We start from the raw sequence: 21933 nt of genomic DNA, 5'->3' as shown, positions 1-21933 counted from the left end.
CAGCAATCCATTAGTCTAAGCTGTTGCAGTAATTTCAAAAAATGCTTCAGGGTTTCACCAGAGACTGCAGAAGAGAGTTAGTTTGGGGCTAACTTTGAAATCGACCCCAATTCCTGGTCAAAAATTCCTAAACTTTTCTTTGGATCCCATCCAAGAATGTGATCTGTTGAGAGTTTGGAGCATATAATGTGACTTTATTGACTGACTGTCCATACAGTGTTCTTTTCACAAAGACATACCTGCTCCCTGCATCAGCCAAGTGTTCTGTAGGGAGAAATAAAAATAGTTTATGGATAGCAATACCTACTCCTTTAGGTTTTCTATTGTAAAAAGTGCTCAGAAACCAATTGTTAAATGTATAGGTAGGCAGTCGAGGCACAGAGCTAGGAGTGAAGTGCAAGGTCAGAACTTTCAACTTTGCCATGGTAGTGAGAAAAAGTGAGCTCAAACACAGCTTAGATAGACTGGTGGCAGGTATGAAAAAACTCAACAACAAACTGAAAACAATATAACATAAACTACCTGGTCTGGTATAACATCTGGCAATGTGGACAAACTTTAAGCAGCAAACCTAGTATATCATCCCGTAAACAGGTTAATTATTGTAGTCCTGAACTGTCACTTACAATGTAAGGCACATATTATGTCTCACCCCTTAGGTAAAGTCTTACATGTTTTGGGTGCTAATATATTCACATAGTCTTTTCCATGTTAAGTAACAGTGACTAAGAGCAACTCTTCTGAGTAGCTTTGGGTCAAGGTTTTCTTGTGAGGTTCAGGAGATAGAGTCCAAAATGCATAGAACACAGTGGTGGAAATATGCACAAACCTTTACACAGCCATGTTCCTTACAGGTAGATATGTCCCCATGGAGTGACAGGTATAACGTGGCAAACAGTGAGAAAGCATTGTAGTAAGTTATAATTTGACGAACAGTGAAAAAACATTGTAGTAGACATCCACAAATAGGTTTGAATTCATGAAGTATAAAGGCCTGGCAAGCCCAGCAACCTCCTGGCCAGTGGGCCTGCAGGCTGTTGAAGATGACTTTGCTAGTTGTGGGCCACTTTCCATCCCTCAGAAATCAGTGGTATCAGGATGTCATCCAGAGATCTCCAGTTTGAGATATCTACATCTTTCATGGCTTTCAAAAAGCCCTGGAGGTCCCTTCTGCCCCACCGTGAAGCTGTTGAGTCGTCTTTGGTTTATATCATACAAAATAATCTGTTCACAATCCCTTCTTTCTTAAGTAGATCCAGTAGAAGGGAAGAAGAACCTCTACAAAGTGATTATGCAACAGGATAAGTCTGGGAAGAATACAGTTTGGCATCAAAGTCAAGAAAGGGTCATTCATGCATAATTGTGTTGCATTAAGACTTCTTTTTTTGTAATGTTGCATTTACATGTTCTTAGGGTTATCTGCATCCCCATTTTTCGGCATTAGGACATTAGAACCACTTGTAGGGGTTGATCATGCATTCTTTCAAGAATTTGGTAAAGATGCCTAGTAAGGTCAGCATAAGATCTTTGGTCTCAGTAGCCTCCGGTAACTCCGGATTCTTATGGTTTTCCTCTGACTTCTATTTTCATAATTGTCTATTTGAGTAATGAGAGTCCCAAATTTACAGTAACGTTACAGGGCTTGCAGGGCTTGGGTAGTTCCCCCTACACTTTTCCACAAATTCACACACCCTTAGCTAAGAGTTTTAACCTCATTTAAGCCGCACCTATATATGTGGCTTCTACCTTGTGGATGAAAGCATCCAGGTGTGTTTTAGTCGGGGGTCACTGAGGCATTGTTTAATGTTTCAGAAGATATTTCCCAGCATACCTTAACGCCTGATTCCATGGTCCCAGCTCTGTGCACAGTGAATTGGGGGGGGGGGGGGGGTAAACTCATTAGAGACTCACTGTCTGTGTATGGAGGTTTATTCTCTCCCAGCAGTGCTAGAATGTCAACTTGTGGCTCCATAGTTTATCCCCAATACTGAAGCCTGCATTTTAGTGTATGTGATAAAAGACTTATGTCTCTATTCCTCCACACCAAGATTCGGTAGTTCCCACAGGAGTATCTGGGTGTCATGATTCTCTTGGTGATTCGGGTGCAATTTATTGGATTGCTAAAGCTTTAGGGGGTGATGAGTGGGAGCAGCCAGAATCAGCATGTTCGCATCCACATGGCCAGGCCACACCCCTTATTAGTGCCTACGTTTTTTTAACTGGGATTAGAATTTGTTCAAATATCTAAGTAAGGCATCGTGCAAAGAGCCAAATGTCTCCACACACTATATATAAACTATTGAAAGCATTTTGTTATATAGTATCTGTTTGACAAGTCACAAACGATCATAATATCTGAAATTCAAAGCTGTCCTGTGTCCTGTGCTCACTTTCTGTGTTAACTTAAAGAGAGTAATTATAATAATAATAGTAATAACAATAATAATAATAAACTTTATTTTATATAATGCCTTTAAAGGGAAAAAAAAAAAAGGAAAATACAAGGAATACACAGGATAACATAAAGGAACAAGGGCCAATTAAGTGAAAGCTTGTCTAAAGAAAAAAGAATGATTGAATGAGTTTAGAGAAGATGACTGTCTGATGTTCTTTGAAAGTGAATTCCAGAGTTTTGGAGCTTAGCAGGAGAAGGCTCTGTCTCCAGTCGAGTGTAGGTGAGTAGGGGGGGACACATACAGAAGACTAGAATTTGACTTGACGAGCAGAGGTTTCGGGGGGGGGGTAAGTTCAGAGAGCTATTGGGGTGCCAAGCCATGAAGAACCTTATAGGTGAGCAGTAGGATCTTAAAGTCTATGCGAAACCTGACGGGTAGCCAGTGCATGGACTCCAGGCTAGGGGTAATGATCACTTGTACCAGACCTAGTCAGAATTCTGGCTGCAGAATTTTGAACATATTAAAGTTGATCAATAGTGGATTTAGGTACACCAGCAAGTAGAGCATTTCAGTAGTCAAGTCGGGAGAGCACAAATGTATGGATCAGTATTTCAGCTACAGTGTATCATAGCATAGGACACAGCCAAACAATGTTTCTCAAGTGGAAAAAAGATGTTCTGATAACATTATCTACATGTGAATCAAAGGAACAGGAGATCATGTGCAATTACATTTGAAAGTTTGCAGTCAGCTAAGGCAGCTCTCAGACTGTAATTTCTTTGTCCAGGCTGAGTATCTGCAAGAATCTGCCTCTCATGTGAACAAGGCCTAAGACTCCATTCACACTGGGGCGCTTTGCAGGCGCTACAGCGCTAAAAATAGCGCCTGCAAAGCACGCTGAAAGAGCCGCTCCTGTGTCTCCAATGTGAAAGCCCAAGGGCACACTGGCAGGATGCTAAAAAAAAGTCCTGCTAGCATCATCTTTGGAGCGGTGAAGGAGCGGTGTGTATATCGCTCCTGCCCCGCTCCTGCCCATTGAAATAAATGAGCAGCGCACCAATACTGCCAACAGAGCACTGCTGCAGCAGCACCTTGCGGGTGGTTTTAACCAGTTCTCAGCCATTAGCAGGGGGTAAAAGCACCCCGCTAGTGGCCAAATAGCGCAGCAAAATTGGCGGTAAAGTGCCGCTATTTTTACCGCCGATGCACCCACCGCCCCAGTGTGAAAGGGGCCTAAAAGTCATTATCACATAGTAATAAAGTAACCTGCTATGAGAATAAATAGTAAGTTAATTTTTATTTTGCATACTACAGTGCATAGAAAAGATATCACCTATTGTCCTAATACTACAGGTGTCTAATATTAATAAGTATTTTTAGAGAGCACCTGAAAGAGAGGGGGCTGCAGCCTTAATGAAAGAACAGTCATGCATAATCATAACTTTAAGGCCGCGTACACACGCGGGGACTGTTCGCCCAACTTTGTCCGTCAAACAGTTTCGGCAAACAGTCCGCTCAAAATTACGACGGGACGAAAAATACGACGTCCTATACACTGCATTATAACTTTCGGCGTGTAAATCCTTTCTGAGCATGCGCGGAACTTAGTTTGACGAACAAGCCTACACACGAGGGGACTGTTCGCTGAAACAAAGTTTCAGCGGACAGTTTTTCGGAATTTCCGAAAAACCTTGTTCAGCGGACTGTTCGCTGAAACTGTCCGCTGAAAGCCCACACACGAGCGGACTGTCCGCCGAAACACTGTTCAGCGGACAAAGTTGGGCGAACAGTCCCCGCGTGTGTACGCGGCCTAACTGTTTTAATAAGCTTAGCATATGGTCACATAAACAGATGTTATGCTTTATATACCACACCTACATAACAAAAGGTAGTCTGTGTTTGACCTTGGTTGTCAAAGCCCAACAATGCAGGCTTAAGTTAAAAAATGCAGTCTATTTCACAGGTGCAGCCTCTTTTTTTTGTGTGTATATGTAGAGTATCCAAGAGCAGAGTACAAGGTAGACTCTATAGTGAACTACAGCTTAAATGTAAAGACCCTGCAGTGGCAAAATAATACCAAATATGGTTAAGCAAAGTCAATATACATTTTGGAAAAGGGTTCAACATTAAAGGGATAACAAGCATGTTTGACATTGTGAAAGTGTTGGAGAGAGTGATGGGCTGGCCATATGGTCCTGATAGGTGTGTTAGAGATATGCAGCCATACGTTGCTGGGCAATACTGAACCCAAATCAATACTTTGTTTAAAGCTAAACTTTTACCACGTAAGATATCTGGGCATTGAAGTACTGGTCAAAATATAATTGAGCATTGCAGTACTGGTCTAAATATAACTGGGTATTGAGGTACTGATCTAAATATATTTGGGCATTAAAGTGCTAGTTTAAATATAACAGGGCATTGAAATACTACTTCAGCAAGAGAGGAGAACTACAAATAAAATGTAAGACAAGGCATCCTAGATACTAGAAAGTCTAGGCTGCCACAGAGTAATGGAAAAAAAGTTTAACCTAATTCTGCTGAAAGTCAACTAGTATGTAATCAATTTCTATAGGCCAACATTGTGATAATCAAAGTCCTTACATACTGTTGGGATTACATCTTTAGTTAAAGTTTTTCTAAAGGCAAAACATTTTTCATGAATAAGATTAGAATACCTATCAGTTTTTTTCTTGTTTTTTTTTGTTGTCTGTGTCCCAGTTAAGGAGATTCACCCTCTCTATTTGTCCCATTGTCAACAATAATGAAAGTGATAGAAACCCCCTGGTAATCATTTGTTTGGGTAACAGTTCTAGTGACCCTAGTGACAACCAGGCATTCCAACACTTTCCTCTCACTTTTTGTTTTATCTCCCATATATGTATTTCATCTGTGTATTTAGCTGTTTGCTTTGAGTTCAGAATTAACAAATAATGCTGGAGCCTCAGAATAATGCTCAGAGACTCAGAATGCTGAAACTTGCTCATGAAAAATGCTCATGTATAAAACATTCTAGTTTTGTGTAGCAACATTTAAAGAATACACAATGATTCTAGCAATAAACACTATGAGAATAACACAATTTTTCGAGATTTCTGATAATAATATTGTATCTTCACACAGGTCGAATCTTGGACATTCCATGTAAAGTGTGTGGGGACCGCAGCTCAGGAAAACACTATGGAGTTTATGCTTGTGATGGGTGTTCTGGTTTCTTCAAGAGGAGCATTAGAAGAAACAGGACTTATGTGTGCAAATCTGGAAATCAGGTGAGCACTTGCCATGGGTCAATAAATGCATGTAGATATACTGTGCAATGTTTAATTAGAAATATGACTAGATCAACATACAGTATGCTCCTTAAAGTGTTACTAAACTCAGGAACCTGCATGCACTATACCTGGTCTCCCACAGTACACAGAACATGGAAATGCAATTAATTTTAGTAAATATAAACTGCTAAATACCCTTTTTCATCAGCAGTATATAGTAGTCTTGTTACTTCGATCAGTGTCTGGTTAAAGCTTATGAGAAGAGTTTTAATTCTCCTCTGACTGTCCTATGAGGCTGCAGGACCCCTGACCATCTGTTTGGACAGTGCTTATTAGCCCTGTGATGATACACTTTCCCAAGAAAAAAAAACTCTCTAGCAATAAACACCAAACATGTACAGAGTGCTCCTAGGAGTCTGTACTATTAGCAGATGTATTGGGGACTGTGGAAGAAGGGGAGGATCAGAAAAGACAGCATCAAACAGCCTTTTTACACAATGCACAGGATTAACCCCTTAGGTTCCACAGTGAGCATAACAAGCATGCTTTAATGCATTTGCAGACTGATTTTACTGTTGTTGGTTTAGTAACACTTTAAGCCAGCCCTCAAAATTTCGACTCACCTGTTCGTATTTGGCGAGGTGGAAAATAGGATTCCGGTGATGTGGGACTATATATCAAGCAGGCAGTCAGTGTGCTATGATTGGAGTCCGCGATCTCTGATGATCACGATGTGACCACTCTCCACACAATAAGGTGTAATTGGGGTGTCGTATGGAAGCTGTAAGGGCTGCAGTGACCTAAAGGAAAGGCATATAGCACAGAAGGGGGGGGGGGGGGTCTCATGTGTGTGCAGAGCAGGTCTATGCATCTGTGGGTCTGCACGGAGCTGCTCTAGATCAGATTGGCTGTCCCTGTGTCCAGCTGTGGGTGCCTGGATGGTGGGTCACCTTCCCTGTGATCTGGGTGATGTCCTCTTGTAGTAGGTGGCACAGGTGGCTCACCTGCCCAGGATCAGAGTGCCCTCCCACTGGGGCTCTGAAGACACGTGAAGAAGAGGGCATGGTGCCAAGAGCCCAGATCCAGGGGATCTAGCTGAATATTATGTGAGCACTGTGATCATTCCTGCTTGGACTGTGACAGCAGGGAACCTTCTACATAAAGAGCTGCATTCCTGCTGCTCGGCTCTGAGGGATCCATCCTCCCATCCACACATGCCTCCAACTGTCTCCTGATGTGATCTTCTCAACCAGTAGTGGAAATGACAATGAGTGCCCCTTACATTGCTCTGGAGGTGATCATCGCAGTCTTGTCCATTGTGAGGAATTATATGAGGTATTTATATCCATGTGAATGTAGCCTAAAAAGCCTTATTTGTACTAAAAAAACACCCAATGTGTATATTACTTTGTAATCTTAAGACAAAGTTTTGCCAAATCAAAAAGCCCATAGCAAAAATGAAAATACCTGGGAGCTGAATGGGTAAATTTACTATCATTCTTTCTCTTGGTCCCTTACTTTAACATTTGGAGTTTTACCAGAACCCAAAATGGGAATTTATTGGATTCCCTTACATGTCAAACATGTTGAGATGATATTTGGTATAAAAATATAGAATGGGATTTTTAGGGTTGGCCTTTTTCAGTTTAAGATGTGTTTTTTATGCAGTCATCATAAAAGGGGGTGAAGAGGACCAGTAACTCTTTGAAATGTATTTGATACATAGAGTGGTATGAGTAAATGTGACTAACTTACTAGGTTCTCATTATAGACATCCAAGTGTTAAGGCTTGCAATACTAATCAGCACATTGCATATTAGCAATCACAGCCAATAACTTTATAAAGGAAATTAGTTTTACAGAGAAGAGTGTCTCAATGACCAAAATGCCATTTCCAAAAGAACTTGGCACATTTATCCACGTAAAGCAATAAATTGTGTGATACATGTGTTTAGAGCTAGGCTTTTTTATTTTGCTGTATATTCAATAGTTTTTTCTCATGTTTCAGGCATAGTGAATGTGGTTAATAGTGAAAGAAAAGCATCATGATATGATAGTCAGCCTTTTACTTCCAAAAGCGACTACACAAAAAGACAAGTGTGGTGACTCATTTTTCATTACGAGAGTATATAAATATACTTTAGAACCTTTAAAAAGGATAGCTATATTGCACATAAAAAAATGTTTTCTTAAATGACCTTAAGCAGGCAAATAGGATTTGTTTTACGGAAGCTTCCACATTTTTATGCTTCCCTAACAGAGGCTGGTTTATTGACTGGTTTATTGATTATTGATTATTGGCTGGTTTATTGACTTTATTGATTAATTAGTATATACATGATAGTTATATATTAGTTCATGATCTTTCTTAATAACATTTTATTAACATTTTATCTATACACAAAATAGAACATACATCAAAGATAATGTAGTTTCATAAAGAAAAACATAAGAGTAATATTATATTACAGGTCTTACATAAAATGCAAGAAATATATTCAAATAGGAAAGGTAAAGACAATACAATGGGGGGGGGGGGGGGGGTGATCTCTGTCTTATGCTGAGCATACATGGATTGAAATTGGGCCGGTTCAACAGGTACCATCTGAATTTTGATCCATCTATGGTTATTCCTGTTCATAAGAAGTAAATCTATTGTTCGACTTCTTACGATTGGTCCTGCTGGAAAATTCTCATTTAATCAGCACTGGTAGTCAATTTCTGTGCTGATCAGTATATTCTGACCATGGGGGAGTCCCACGGCTAGAATACAATGACATAGCCGGGAAGAATCCTGCATCCATGTCAAATGTGTAGATGGGGGAATCGGGTACTTTTTTTTGTTCAACCTGCTGGCTGAATGAGAAAAACTGACTAATGTATGGCCAGCCTAACCATTCTACTGCCACTGGCATAAGGGTTATGACAGAGCAGAAATGCTTCCAGCTGACCAGCACCATAAAGCCGCGTACACACGGGCGGACTGAATGGCCAACTTAGTCCGTCAGACAATCCGACGGACAGTCCGTCCTACTTTCGAATGAACGGACTTGACCACACACGATGCACAAACAGTCCGTTGAAAGCTTGCGCGATGACGTGTACAGCACGTATGACGGGACTAGAAATAGGACGTCCAATACACAGCAATGCAACCTTCGGCCGTGTAAATCCTTTCTGAGCATGCGCCATACTTAGTCCGTCCAACTAGCCTACTCACGAGCGGATTGTCCGCTGAAACCAAAGTCTGACGGACAATATTACGGAAATTCCGAAATACTTAGTCCGCCAGACTGCACGCTGAAAAAGTCCGCTGAAGCCCACACACGAGTGGACTGTCCGCTGAAATGTGTTTCGACGGACTAAGTTGGCCAGACAGTCCGCCCGTGTGTACGCGGCTTAACTCTTACAGCAATTCCCTTAGGCTATCAGCTCATAGTTGCTTTATAGTAGAAGAGTCTCATCAGACCTTGCTGATTCATGAATAGCTGTGATCAGCACCTGACAAGTCATCAATCTATTTCTAAAAAAAATGCGGTGCATCAACACACTAAAGGCCCCTTTTTACTGGCAGGCACACATGTGCTAGTGCACCTAGTGCATGTACTCTGTAGTGGATTGTTACAACATCACAGTGGTTTCTCTTTTTTAAAGCCTTGATTGGACAGTATCACAAGACATAGGTGTGAAGCCAACCTCCAGATTTTTATCAGTATTTATTTCTTATTTACAGCTTTGCCTATTTTCAATTTTCTCCATTTCGCAGAAAAGCACAATTTGAAATTTACAACTATGAGTTTTTTTTTTTTACCTTTTTATATTTGAGTATCTTTGAAAGGAGTTTTGTTATGTTGTATGCTATATTTTTATAGAAAATATTGTTTTGATAAACATTTATGCAACTATTGCGCAATGACCAAAATCAACAGCACCTTCTTTTTTATTCTACCGGTCCTGTGCTTTCAGAAAATATATGGTTTGTTGGTATTTTATAAACTTTCAAAGTTGTAAGTTAAAAAAGCAATGAAACATTATTTAAAAATAAAAAAAGCAACAATAGTCGGACCACCTAATTTTAACAAGTGGAGAGCAGAGCAAGGGCTGATTCACCAGATGTGGTATGACCCTTGTGAAGTGGGCTGAATCGTAATTATATCAGAAGGTTTATGATATAATAAGTTCTTCTGTAAAAAAAGATCTGAGGCTGTCTCCAGCAATGATCTACTGGAGTTTTAAAATGTAGCCAGCACGCCCAGGTTTTATAAAAGTTTGCTTGCTTTAAGATAGAGATTTCTCCATGGGGTGTATTTAGTCTACATGCAATATCTATTCGGCCACAGGTGGTAGTCTAGCGGTCCTCTAATACTTAATGACTTGTAGTTGCATTTAGGAGGTGAGGCATTCTTCATTTTCTTACATGTGGGAACAGACATGGGAGTACTGGGGTATAAAATAACCCAGGGGTCCTGTGGAATAGTCACAATAATGATCTTTTTAATTAAATTAACAATCTGTACCCCAAAAATATTTATTAGTAAGCAGTTCCACCGGATATGGTTATGTGTGCCGAGAGCTAGGGGGCCAGCACAATGGAGCAGTCTGAGAGTCGCATCTACTTAGCCTACTGGGTCTCTGTCCATGAGATAATGACTAAGAGACCAGAGACCCAATACAACTAACTTAGTCATACTGTGTCTTTGTACATTAGTTCATGAAAAAAACAGCTTAAAGTTTGACTTCAGGCAAACAACTAAAAACAGATATTACTAAATAAAGAGCTGCATTAATGTGTGCCTTAATGTTATGCCAGGAGTTTAGCTTTAAAACATTCATTGCCATTATACTACCAAACTATCTTTCTCAAACTATTACAATTTAAGGTATGGTGTATGAATTTTTGTGCAAATGGTTAAAGATGCTTGTAACTAATACAAATCATCTTAAAAACTGTTCTGGGATACACAACATTTTTCTAAATAAATATAGCCATAAATAACTGTAGTGACTACACAAAGAGCAGCCTCAAGTACTCCTATGTAGTTTGCAGAGCTAGAGATCTGAGTAAAAGCTGCAGTTCTTTTCCACTGCTAAATACTTTGGAATGGAAGAAAGAAGTGCAAAAAGTTACAAAGAAAAGAAAAGGATAATTAGGGGACCTGAAGCCTTCCACTAATATGTATAGGACTTTGTAGGATGTAAAATGTCAAAGAGGCCACAAAGTGAAAATCATATATTAAAATCAAGTAAAGCTTTATTCCAAATGAGTTGAAGATTCTGGATATTGATTCCAACACGTTTCACAGTTGGACATTCCAATAGACATGTGCGCACCAAAAAATATTTTGTTTCGGAATTTCGCCTAGAGGCGATTCAGTTCGCATTGTGCGCTATACAAGTATTTCATTCATTCATTCATTCATCCGAAAAATAAATGTATTTAGTTACTCTCGAAATTTGTTTTTATTTATTTTGTTTAATTAAAAAATGCATTTGTACAAAAATCCGAATGAATTAAGGTTGAATCTGTCAATTGAAGGCTTATGGCGTCTGTCGGATCTTCTGTCGAATCTTCTGTTCTAAGAAGATTAAACAAAGCAGCTAAACTGTACGATGCCACGATTGTACATTTCCGGTTGACCGCTCTGCCCACAAGCTATGGTAGAATTTAATGTTTTTTTGCTAGTAATAATTCTAATTATTATTATTACTAGTCAAACAACATTAGAACTATTCTATAGCCTATGGGCAGAGCATTAGACCGTAAATGTCCATCCACGGCGATCATATGTTTTTAGCTGCTTCGTCGAATCTTCATGTCGAACAGTATTATAGATATTTTTGATCATATCGAATGATACGATACTTGTTTGTTTCTGTTCATGTCGAACGGTCTACACCAACATACACCAACAGCCAATGGAATTGCATTGAATCGAAATTCAAGCATATAACTTCCTTCCTGTTCGCTCTCTGCTCCTAACGGTTCTGGTTTGACCCCATGGAGGGGAGTCCTCTTTGGTTACAATCAGCCAATAACATTAATCATCATTATCTTTTACTTCCCCCACCCATTCCAGCAGTGACCACTAACAGATCTTTTACTATTGTCTCTATAATGTCTAAACCTTTCTCTCTATGTCAAATAATCTTGGACTAAGAGTTAGGTTAGGCATATTCGACCGCAGGTTCGATAGACACTGATCGCTATAAGTCGAATCTTCTAGCTATCTATATTGAACTGTTGTCGCAATGATACGAAAATATAATGGATCTGAAAATAAAACATTTTTTTTATTTTGGTTCTTTTGGATTTTGGATTCTGCACATTTGTTATCGTTTTCGTAAAATCCCCCAAATTCAGACGAAAATGCATTCGGACGAAAATGAATGCACGTGTCTACATTCCAACACAGTTGATAATATGCTGAAAGTTGAAGATTCTGGATATTGATTCCAATGCGTTTGACAGAGTTGGTCTGCTTCCTCAGGGAATATTAATGTCCATCAACTGTAAAAATACATTGAAAGTGACCAGTGGATGCAGCTCCAGAGGGACGAAAGGAATATTACGGTCATGGATCTGCAAAGACCTCAGCCACAGGATGTTAATAAGGGCAGTTGCTGACCATGACCGTGATGTTCCTTTTGTCCCTCTAGAGCTACAGCAATCGGTTATTTTTAATGTATTTTTACAGTTGATGAATATTAATATTCCATGAGGAAGCAGACCAACTCTATGAAATGCGTTGGAATAATTATCCAGAATCTTCAACTCTACGCATATTATCAACTGTGTTTTACCTTGTATGCCCGTTGTGACATTTTTAAAGTTGTGTGGTCATTTTGGATTGCTACTCGTTTTACTCATTTGGAATAAAGCTTTACTTGATTTTAATATATAATTTTCACTTTGTGGCCTCTTTGACATTTTGCATCCTACAAAGTCCTATACATATTAGTGAGAGGCTTTACGTCTCCTAATTATCCTTTTCGTTTCCTTGTAAGCTATTTTTGGATGTGGAAGTAAATTGTCACTCCCCTAGCTGGTACTATCCAAGTTTAAGGCGTGTAAAAAGTTTAATAGATTTCGCCATTGGTACGAACTGCTCCACAAAAGTGAGATCATGTTTCATATGAGATTAATTTGCCTAGGTGACAAAATGTAAAGAGCTTTCCTAATTTAGGGTGTGCCAGAAAATAAAAGCTGCACATTTATTGTACACACAAGTGATATTTTATTGCCAATGGATCCCTGCACTTAAATCAGAACTGCAAGAAAAGAAAAAAACCCAAGAAACAGGACACTTTTAGTCCAATTATGTATTTATTAAAAAGTAAATGTGCATTCAATAAAAAGGCATTAGGCAGCCTGATTGGCTGCTATAATTCTAGAATATTTCCTAAAATATTTCAGTGTTCTATACCTTCAAATTATGTAGCCACGGAGAAAAACAGATAAAGGAAATGTAATCAAAAATGCTTTAACAGATATATTCCTAGATATGTAAAATATATACAGCAAACCTTTTATATATATAATCAATAAATTGATATTTTAGCCTAAATAAAAACTGCCAGTATATGGCCATTTCAAATGGTAAAAACAAGTTAATACCACGCTATAGTGCAATTAAAGCATTAGCTGCAACAAAAACCATCAAATATCTCTATGGTGCAAGTAAATAATAAAAAAAGATAAGTTGCGCTAAATATGAGAAATCACAAATTAAGTCACATATAGTGCAGATAGATAAATAAACAGTGAACATTCAAAAATTCATCTACACAAAATACATGTATACATATAAAAAAACTTGATACTAGGTGAAAGAAGTCCAAAATTTATAATTAAATAAAGAAAATAAAAAGTATATAAAATAAAAAAGAGTCAATTGAAGTAATAAGATGAATGAAAAAAGGAGGAATCCATTGAATTGAGGTAAAAAGTTCCAAGAGTTATCCACCTTCACCAACAGAGGAAGAGAGGGGAGGAGGAAGAAGAGATCCCAATTTGAAGAGAAGATCATACTCTATGAGTGGGAACCCTTACCGGAACAAGTGGACCCCTCTAGAGCGAGGTCATAAGCGCAGGCAGATTAAGCCCTCTGCAGGGACTGGTTGGTCTCCGATGCCTTTTGAAATCCTTCCAATATGGACAGGAGCCACTCATCAGGGCATAGTGGAAACAAACCAACAGGCACTCCAATCTGGGGATATACACTCCGACCCAAAGCAGCAAGTGTAAAAAAATTAAATAAAAAAGAAGGACTCCAATCGTGAAATAACATTTTAAAAAGGAGCCTTTAATACTTATTAAAACAGAGAGCAAGCAGTGAGAAATGCAATACTACAGGATAAAAAATAGCTGGCAAGTTCAAAATACAAACACTGTGTACCAGGGTCACATGTGGCGTGATGGTGTCAGCGCATAGCACCACCCCATCATGCGCTGACGCCACCACGCTACATGTGACCCTAGTACACGGGTATTTGTATTTTGAACTTGCTGGCTATTTTTTATCCTGTAGTATTGCGGTTCTCACCGCTTGCTCTCTGTTTTAATAAGTATCAAAGGCTCCTTTTTAAAACATTATTTCACGATTGGAGTCCTTCTTTTTTACGCTTGCTGCTTTGGGTCAGAGTGTATACCCCCAGATTGGAGTGCCTGTTGGATTGTTCCCACTATGCCCTGCTGAGTGGCTCCTGTCCATATTTGGAGGATTTCGAAGGCACCGGAGACCAACCAGTCCCTGCAGAGGGCTTAATCTGCCTGCGCTTATGACCTCGCTCTAGAGGGGGTCCACCTATTGCGGTAAGGGTTCCCACTCATAGAGTGGGATCTTCTCTTCAGATTGGGATCTCTTCTTCCTCCTCCCCTCTCTTCCCCTGTTGGTGAAGGTGGATAACCCTTGGAACTTTTTACCTAAATTCAACAGATTCCTCCTTTTTTCATTCATCTTATTACTTCAATGGACTCTTTTATTTTATATACTTTTTGTTTTCTTTTTTTAATTATCAATTTTGGGCTTTTATCACCTAGTATCAATTTTTTTTTATATGTACATATGTATTTTGGGTTGATGAATTTTTGAATGCTCACTGTTTATTTATCTATCAGCACTATATGTCACTAAATTTGTGATTTCTCATATTTAGCGCAACGTATCTTTTTTTATTGGTCATTTTAAATACATATAAAAATAAACCATTAAACATGCGAATGTACAAAAGAAAGTATGTAGTGTGGCTGACTCACTAAATAAATAGGGCTTGCTTAACTAGCAAAGGGAATGTTTACTTAGTGAATAAGGTAAATCAAGTCAATCACATACAAGCAAAAATCCTGTTTTTATAATTTTTGCATGATTGGGTACTCAAGGTGAACAGGCCTTTACCTTATTAGCAAACCTATGTTAACAACCTCTATTCCTTTAACAATTTATTCCCTCTGATTGTAAATATTCTGTATCTGTTCACCTATGTTCTTATGAGTGCATGTGGTCAGTCTGTGATAATAGTGTATTATTATTGTATTGTTAACCTAATACAGTGAGTATGTATCTTGTCTTTACAGGGTGGCTGTCCAGTGGACAAGACACACAGAAATCAATGTAGGGCATGCCGTCTGAAGAAATGTTTAGAAGTCAACATGAATAAAGATGGTAATTAACATAAGAGTTCACTAAATGTCTCATTCTTATTAATAGGACCGTGTGATCATTTCTGTCCTAAATATACAATCATCTATTGTCACTCATATTAGAAAAAGAAAAAAAAATCCAATTATAAGATTTTCTTAGCAATCAGTGAGACAGTCATTGGTATTTTTTTAACATAAGCAAAATCAAAAGCATTATGCTTAAGAACAGAAGCCTACATTAAAATGATTGACATAGCTCTGGTAAAATATAGATTAATGTCGTTATTTAGAAAGGGAAAATCATAAGGAAGAAATGTTCTCTCAAGGACACAGTATGAGGGAAGATTTTCATGATTTTAACCTTTTAATGAAATGAAGTATCTAAGAGCCTGCTCTTTGCATCAATTTTCCAAATGAGTTTGATTAGTACTGAGATGATTACTGGATTGATTTCAGCTGTTCAACATGAAAGGGGACCAAGAACATCCACCATAAGGAAGCAAGTGGCTCTATATTTCAGAGGACATAAAGATGTCAATGGAAGCACGCCTCACTTTCCTTCAGCAGCCTTATCAACACCTACCTTCTTCACCACTGTTAGTCAGCTGGAGCCACATAACCTAGAGCTGGCAGCAGTATCCACCACTCCTGAGAGACAGACCTTGATTGGCCTGGCACAGCCAACCCCAAAGGTAAGTCACACTCTATCTCAAAAGCCATTCCATGCAGCATGATAAATCATTCAATGACATATAAATACTATGAAGAAAACCCTGCAGCTGGGCTAAAATAGGAAAGTAATTTATTATCATAAAGCGTATCTAAACCCCAAAACACAAATTTATTATATTAGTTTACTAGTCCTTAAACATGGTGGCTGCATTAGTTGTCTTTTCAGGCTTGGTGATCTTGCAAATAACACACCTCTTGTTCCTTCATTATTATGCTAATTTCTCCATTGTATCTATGGAGAGAGCCACAGTTTTCACACAGGCTGACCTAAACATGTCTGTCTATTTTTATCTCAATTATATGGTGGATTTATGGGACTAGCGCTTTACACAAGAATGATAAGGATGCGTGTGCTTTCTTTTTAGTTAAGATCAACAGATATTTACTTAGAGCTACATAGTAGCATTCTGACGGGTAGTCTCCGCCCCTTTTCTCTCATAGGTCCATTTATACACAAATTGGTACCCCATGCAACCATAGTGTTTACATTTTTTCCTCTTCCTAAACTCTTATTGAACGCATATGGACCTTTTATCCTGCCTTGCCAGTAAATCCCTGATGGTCCACCTATGTTTTGAGAGAGGTCCCCCCAAATGGTCTTCTAAATTAAATGCTGATATGAGAGTTCTACTGCTGGTCTCCTGTGACATGCTTTATGTATTGGTATGTTGGGAAGGTGCAGTGAGATGTGGCAGGCAGTAAACATACAGAATCCTGATTTGCAAAGAACATTGTATTGAACAGTAAGTCAGCAGCACAACAGGCCCAGCAGGAAGCTGACCCTTCCAGAGCCACTTACAAGTGTGCAGGGAATTTACAGTGGTCAGAAGACTCAGGGATGCTGACAGCATCTGCCACGAGAAGCAAAGTGTGACCTGGCCATTCCAACCCAAATTGTAAGCTTCCTGAAGAGGTAGACATAATCCCTGCTCTTTACCTTCTCCCCCGTAACCTTTCCTTAGTGCTGCCACTGCTGCCCCAGGTACCATGATTCTCCCACCATGTAGGCATTTTCCTACCACTCTATATGTTGTATTACTTATCAGGCTGTAAATGTAGCATAGTAATAGTATGCCAGTTACCTTTGTTTTTAGAATAAATCCAGCCATGCCAATCGCTCCAAAAGACCAGCTAGTTTAGAAATGGTAGGTAAGGGCTCCCACTGTACCTTATGCAGTGCAGCATGTTCTCCTGTCATCAGTCTCCCTTTTTTCTTGTGTGTCCTCAGCCCTTTATAGCAGATCAAATATTTCCTCACTCTTCCTGAAACAGATATAAACTTCGAAAGACACAGATTTTCACCCAGAGAAAGAAGTCTCTTTAGCCATCATTACAGAAATCAAAGATCAAGGTTTCCTTTGACACATTATCACTCTTCACATAGACCATATAAGAGAGCTTACCATTGTCACCCCCTTCTGATGGGTATTGGGCCTGTCATAACATAGTCCTGCAGGGAAAGACCAATTGTGAAAGTTACTTTATGGAAGCAACCAGGGACAAAGAGGCCAATCACCACCAGGTGGTTTCCCTAATGCAGGGGTCTGCAAACTATGACCCTCCAGTTGTTCAAGAACTACAATTCCAATCATGCCTAGTCATGTCTGTGAATGTCAGAGTTTTAGAATGCTGCATTGGACTTGTAGTTCCACAACAGCTGGATGGCCATAGTTTGGAGATGCCTGCTCTAATGAAACAAATGTTCCAGGAAACCTTACAGTCTTTCATCTGTACCTCAACCATTCAACATTCTAGCAGTCCAGAGAACCCAACTCTGTGTCCAGAAACGTAAACTCCAAGATCGCAGGAAGATGCCAAGTCTGAAGATTCTTGTTAGTCCTCATCAGATGAGGGAGAGTTGGAAGTTTTTCAACCTTGCCTTATTGCAGCCCTTCGTCAAGTCAGTCAAGCAAGACCTTCTGTGGGAGGATCTGGAAAAGAAGTTCCAAAAGAAGAAAACATTCTTTAAGCATATGAAGATGGAAGTTACAGCTTTCCCTCTCATAGACAAGTTTAAATACATAATTACGGATGAGTGGAATCAAGTTGACAAAAAAAAAATCATAATATAATACATTTGTGAAACTATATCATTTGGGTGTAGTGATGTGGATTTAAAAATATAAATATTTGACAGTGTCGCGTAAGCTGGTGGTGGCCTTAAATTGGGTCTCAAGGGCCCTCAGAGTTAGTGTTGAAAATGTTGAATCAGCTGTCTCCAACCATCCCAGTCAGACCAAGATTCTTACTACAATGAAAGACATACAGTGCCTTGCAAAAGTGTTCACCCCCTTGGCTTTTTACCTATTTTGTTACATTACATTGAACTACATTTAGTTCAATTTTTTTAATCTGAATTAAATGTGATGGATCAGAACACAGAACACTAAGTTGGTGAAGTAAAATTAGAAAAATATTTGCATAAAAATATTTTTCAGAAATACAAAACTGATAATTGGCATGTGCCTATGTATTCACTCCCTTTGTTATGAAGCCCATAAAAAGCTCTGATGCAACCAATTACCTTCAGAAGTCACACAATCTATCAGTGAAATGATGTCCACCCATGTGCAATCTAAGTGTCACATGATCTGTCATTACATATACACACTTTTTTGAAAGGCCCCAGAGGCTGCAACACCTAAGGAAGAGGCATCACTAACCAAACACTGCCATGAAGACCAAGGAACTCTCCAAACAAGTAAGGGACAATATTGTTGAAAAGTACAAGTTAGGGTTAGGTTTTAAAAAATATCTAAATATTTGATGATCCCTGGGAGCACCATCAAATCTATCATAACCAAATGGAAAGAACATGGCACAACAGCAAACCTGGCAAGAGACGGCCGCACACCAAAACTCACGGACTGGGCAAGAAAGGCATTAATCAGAGAGTCAGCACAGAGACCTAAGGTAAACCTGGAGGAGCTGCAGAGTTCCACAGAAAATTGTGGAGTATCTGTACATAGGATGACAATAAACCATACGCTCCACAGAGTTAGGTTTTATGGCAGAGTGGCCAGAAAAAAGCCATTACTTTCATCAAAAAACAAAATGGCACGTTTTGAGTTTGCGAAAAGGCACATGGAAGACTCCCAAAAAGTATGGAGGAAGGTGCTCTGGTCTGATGAGACTAAAATGTAACTTTTTGGCCATCAAAGAAAACGCTATGTCTGGCACAAACCCAACACATCACATCACCCAAAGAACACCATCACCACAGTGAAACATGGTGGTGGCAGCATCATGCTGTGGGGTTGTTTTTCAGCAGTCGGGACTGGGAAACTGGTCAGAGTTAAAGGAAAGATGGATGGTGCTATATACAGGGATATTCTTGAGCAAAACCTGTACCATGCTGTGTGTAATTTGAGGCTAGGATGGAGGTTCACCTTCCAGCAGGACAGTGACCCCACACTGCTAAAGCAACACTTGAGTGGTTTAAGGGGAAACATATAAATGTGTTGGAACGGCTTAGTCAAAGCCCAGACCTCAATCCAATAGAAAATCTGTGGTCAGACTTAAAGATTGCTGTTCACAGGCGCAGACCATCCAACTTGAAGGAGCTGGAGCAGTTTTGCAAGGAAGAATGGGCAAAAATTCCAGTGGTAAGACATGGCAAGCTCATAAAGACTTATACAAAGTGACTTGGAGCTTTGATAGCCGCAAAAGTTGGCTCTACAAAGTATTGACTTTAGGGGGGTGAATAGTTATGCACATTGACTTTTTCTGTTATTTTGTCCTACAGTGGTGTGAAAAAGTGTTTGCCCCCTTCCTCATTTCCTGTTCCTTTGCATGTTTGTCACGCTTAAGTGTTTCGGAACATCAAACCAATTTAAACAATAGTCAAGGACAACACAAGTAAACACAAAATGCAATTTGTAAATGAAGGTGTTTATTATTAAAGGTGAAAAAAAATCCAAACCATCATGGCCCTGTGTGAAAAAGTGATTGCCCCCTAAACCTAATAACTGGTTGGGCCACCCTTAGCAGCAACAACTGCAACCAAGCGTTTGCGATAACGTGCAATGAAGCTTTTACAGCGTCCTGGAGGAATTTTGGCCCACTCATCTTTGCAGAATTGTCCTAATTCAGTTACACTAGAGGGTTTTCGAGCATGAACGGCCTTTTTAAGGCCATACCACAACATCTCAATAGGATTCAGGTCAGGACTTTGGCTAGGCCACTCCAAAGTCTTCATTTTGTTTTTCTTCAGCCATTCGGTGGTGGACTTGCTGGTGTGTTTAGGATCATTGTCCTGCTGCAGAACCCAAGTTCGTTTCAGCTTGAGTACACGAACAGATGGTCGGACATTCTCCTTCAGGATCTCTTGGTAGACAGCAGAATTCATAGTTCCTTTTATCACGGCAAGTCTTCCAGGTCCTGAAGCAGCAAAACAGCCCCAGACCATCACACTACCACCACCATATTTTACTGTTGGTATAATGTTCTTTTTATGAAATGCAGTGTCCCTTCTACGCCAGATATACTTGGACACACACCTTCCAAAGAGTTCCACTTTTGTCTCATTGGTCCACAGAATGTTGTCCCAAAAGTCTTGGGGATCATCAAGATGTGTTGTGGAGAAATTGAGACGAGCTTTGATGTTCTTTTTGCTCAGCAGTGGTTTTCTCCTTGGAACTCTGCCATGCAGGCCATTTTTGCCCAGTCTTTTCCTGATGGTGGAGGCATGAACGCTGACCTTAACTGAGGCAAGTGAGGCCTGCAGTTCCTTGGACGTTGTTGTGGGGTCTTTTGTGACCTCTTGGATGAGTCGTCGCTGCGCTCTTGGGGTAATTTTGCACGGCCGGCCACTCCTGGGAAGGTTCACCACTGTTCCATGTCTTCGCCATTTGTGGATAATGGCTCTCACTGTGGTTCGCTGGATTCCCAAAGCTTTGGAAATGGCTTTATAACCCTTTCCAGACTGATAGATCTCAATTACTTTCTTTCTCAATTGTTCCTGAATTTCTTTGGGTCTCGGCATGATGTGTAGCTTTTAAGGATCTTCTGGTGGACCTTACTGTGTCAAGCAGCTCCTATTTAAGTGATGCCTTGATTGTGAACAGGTGTGGCAATAATCAGGCCTGGGTGTGGCTAGAGAAATTGAACTCAGGTGTGGACAACCACAGTTATAGTATGTTTTAACAAGGGGGGCAATCACTTTTTCACACAGGGCCATGATGGTTTGGATTTTTTTTCACCTTTAATAATAAACACCTTCATTTACAAATTGCATTTTGTGTTTACTTGTGTTGTCCTTGACTATTGTTTAAATTGGTTTGATGTTCCGAAACACTTAAGTGTGACAAACATGCAAAGGAACAGGAAATGAGGAAGGGGGCAAACACTTTTTCACACCACTGTATTTGTCCTTTGCTTCACAACAAAAAAAGTTGTGGGCATGTTCTGTCAATTAAATGATACAAATCTTCAAACAATCCTTGTTAATTCCAGGTTATACTTTTGCAAGGAACTGTACTGCTTACTTTTGTATTCTTACTGGAAGCATTAATTGACATCATCAAGTCAGTGACAAGAGTAATGTTATTATTACTCACAGGAAGGAGAGCACTTTCACACAGGCTATAGATGATGAACCCTGTCTCAAACCAAGGGTTGTGCAAGGCCCCCTTTCAGGGTCAATCATTATTCAGCAACAAGCTGGATGTGCCAAGGTGAATGGTGGTATATACTTCAGACAGGCAGAGGAAGAAGAGACCCCAATTTAAGCATCCATCTTCAAATACAGCAACAAGAGTTCACAATTCTAGACTAGGTCTCTATGGAACAAGAGACTTTATACTGATAAAAGTTCATACTTGAATTCAAATTCTCTTTTGTAAAAGCTCTACTAGAACAGCAGTAATTACAGTACTGCAGCAAGAGCTCTTCC

At 39.5% G+C, this 21933-nt stretch overlaps 1 protein-coding gene across 1 annotated transcript in view; it reads left to right on the top strand.

Moving 5' to 3' along the window:
- Positions 1 to 21933, top strand: part of NR2E1 (nuclear receptor subfamily 2 group E member 1) — a 90732-nt gene that overhangs the window by 36890 nt on the left and 31909 nt on the right. The window contains exons 2-4 of the mRNA XM_077487153.1: positions 5520 to 5665; positions 15243 to 15330; positions 15765 to 16000. Of these exons, the coding sequence (XP_077343279.1) occupies positions 5520 to 5665; positions 15243 to 15330; positions 15765 to 16000 (470 nt within the window). The remainder of the gene's footprint in view (positions 1 to 5519; positions 5666 to 15242; positions 15331 to 15764; positions 16001 to 21933) is intronic.

This window comes from Lithobates pipiens, unplaced genomic scaffold (genome assembly GCF_037356315.1).
Source record: "Lithobates pipiens isolate NorthernLeopardFrog02 unplaced genomic scaffold, aLitPip1_a1.2 Scaffold_18, whole genome shotgun sequence".
Taxonomy (NCBI): Eukaryota; Metazoa; Chordata; class Amphibia; order Anura; family Ranidae; genus Lithobates; species Lithobates pipiens.
Note: the sequence above shows the minus strand (reverse complement) of the source record. Positions and strands in the feature narration are given on the sequence as shown.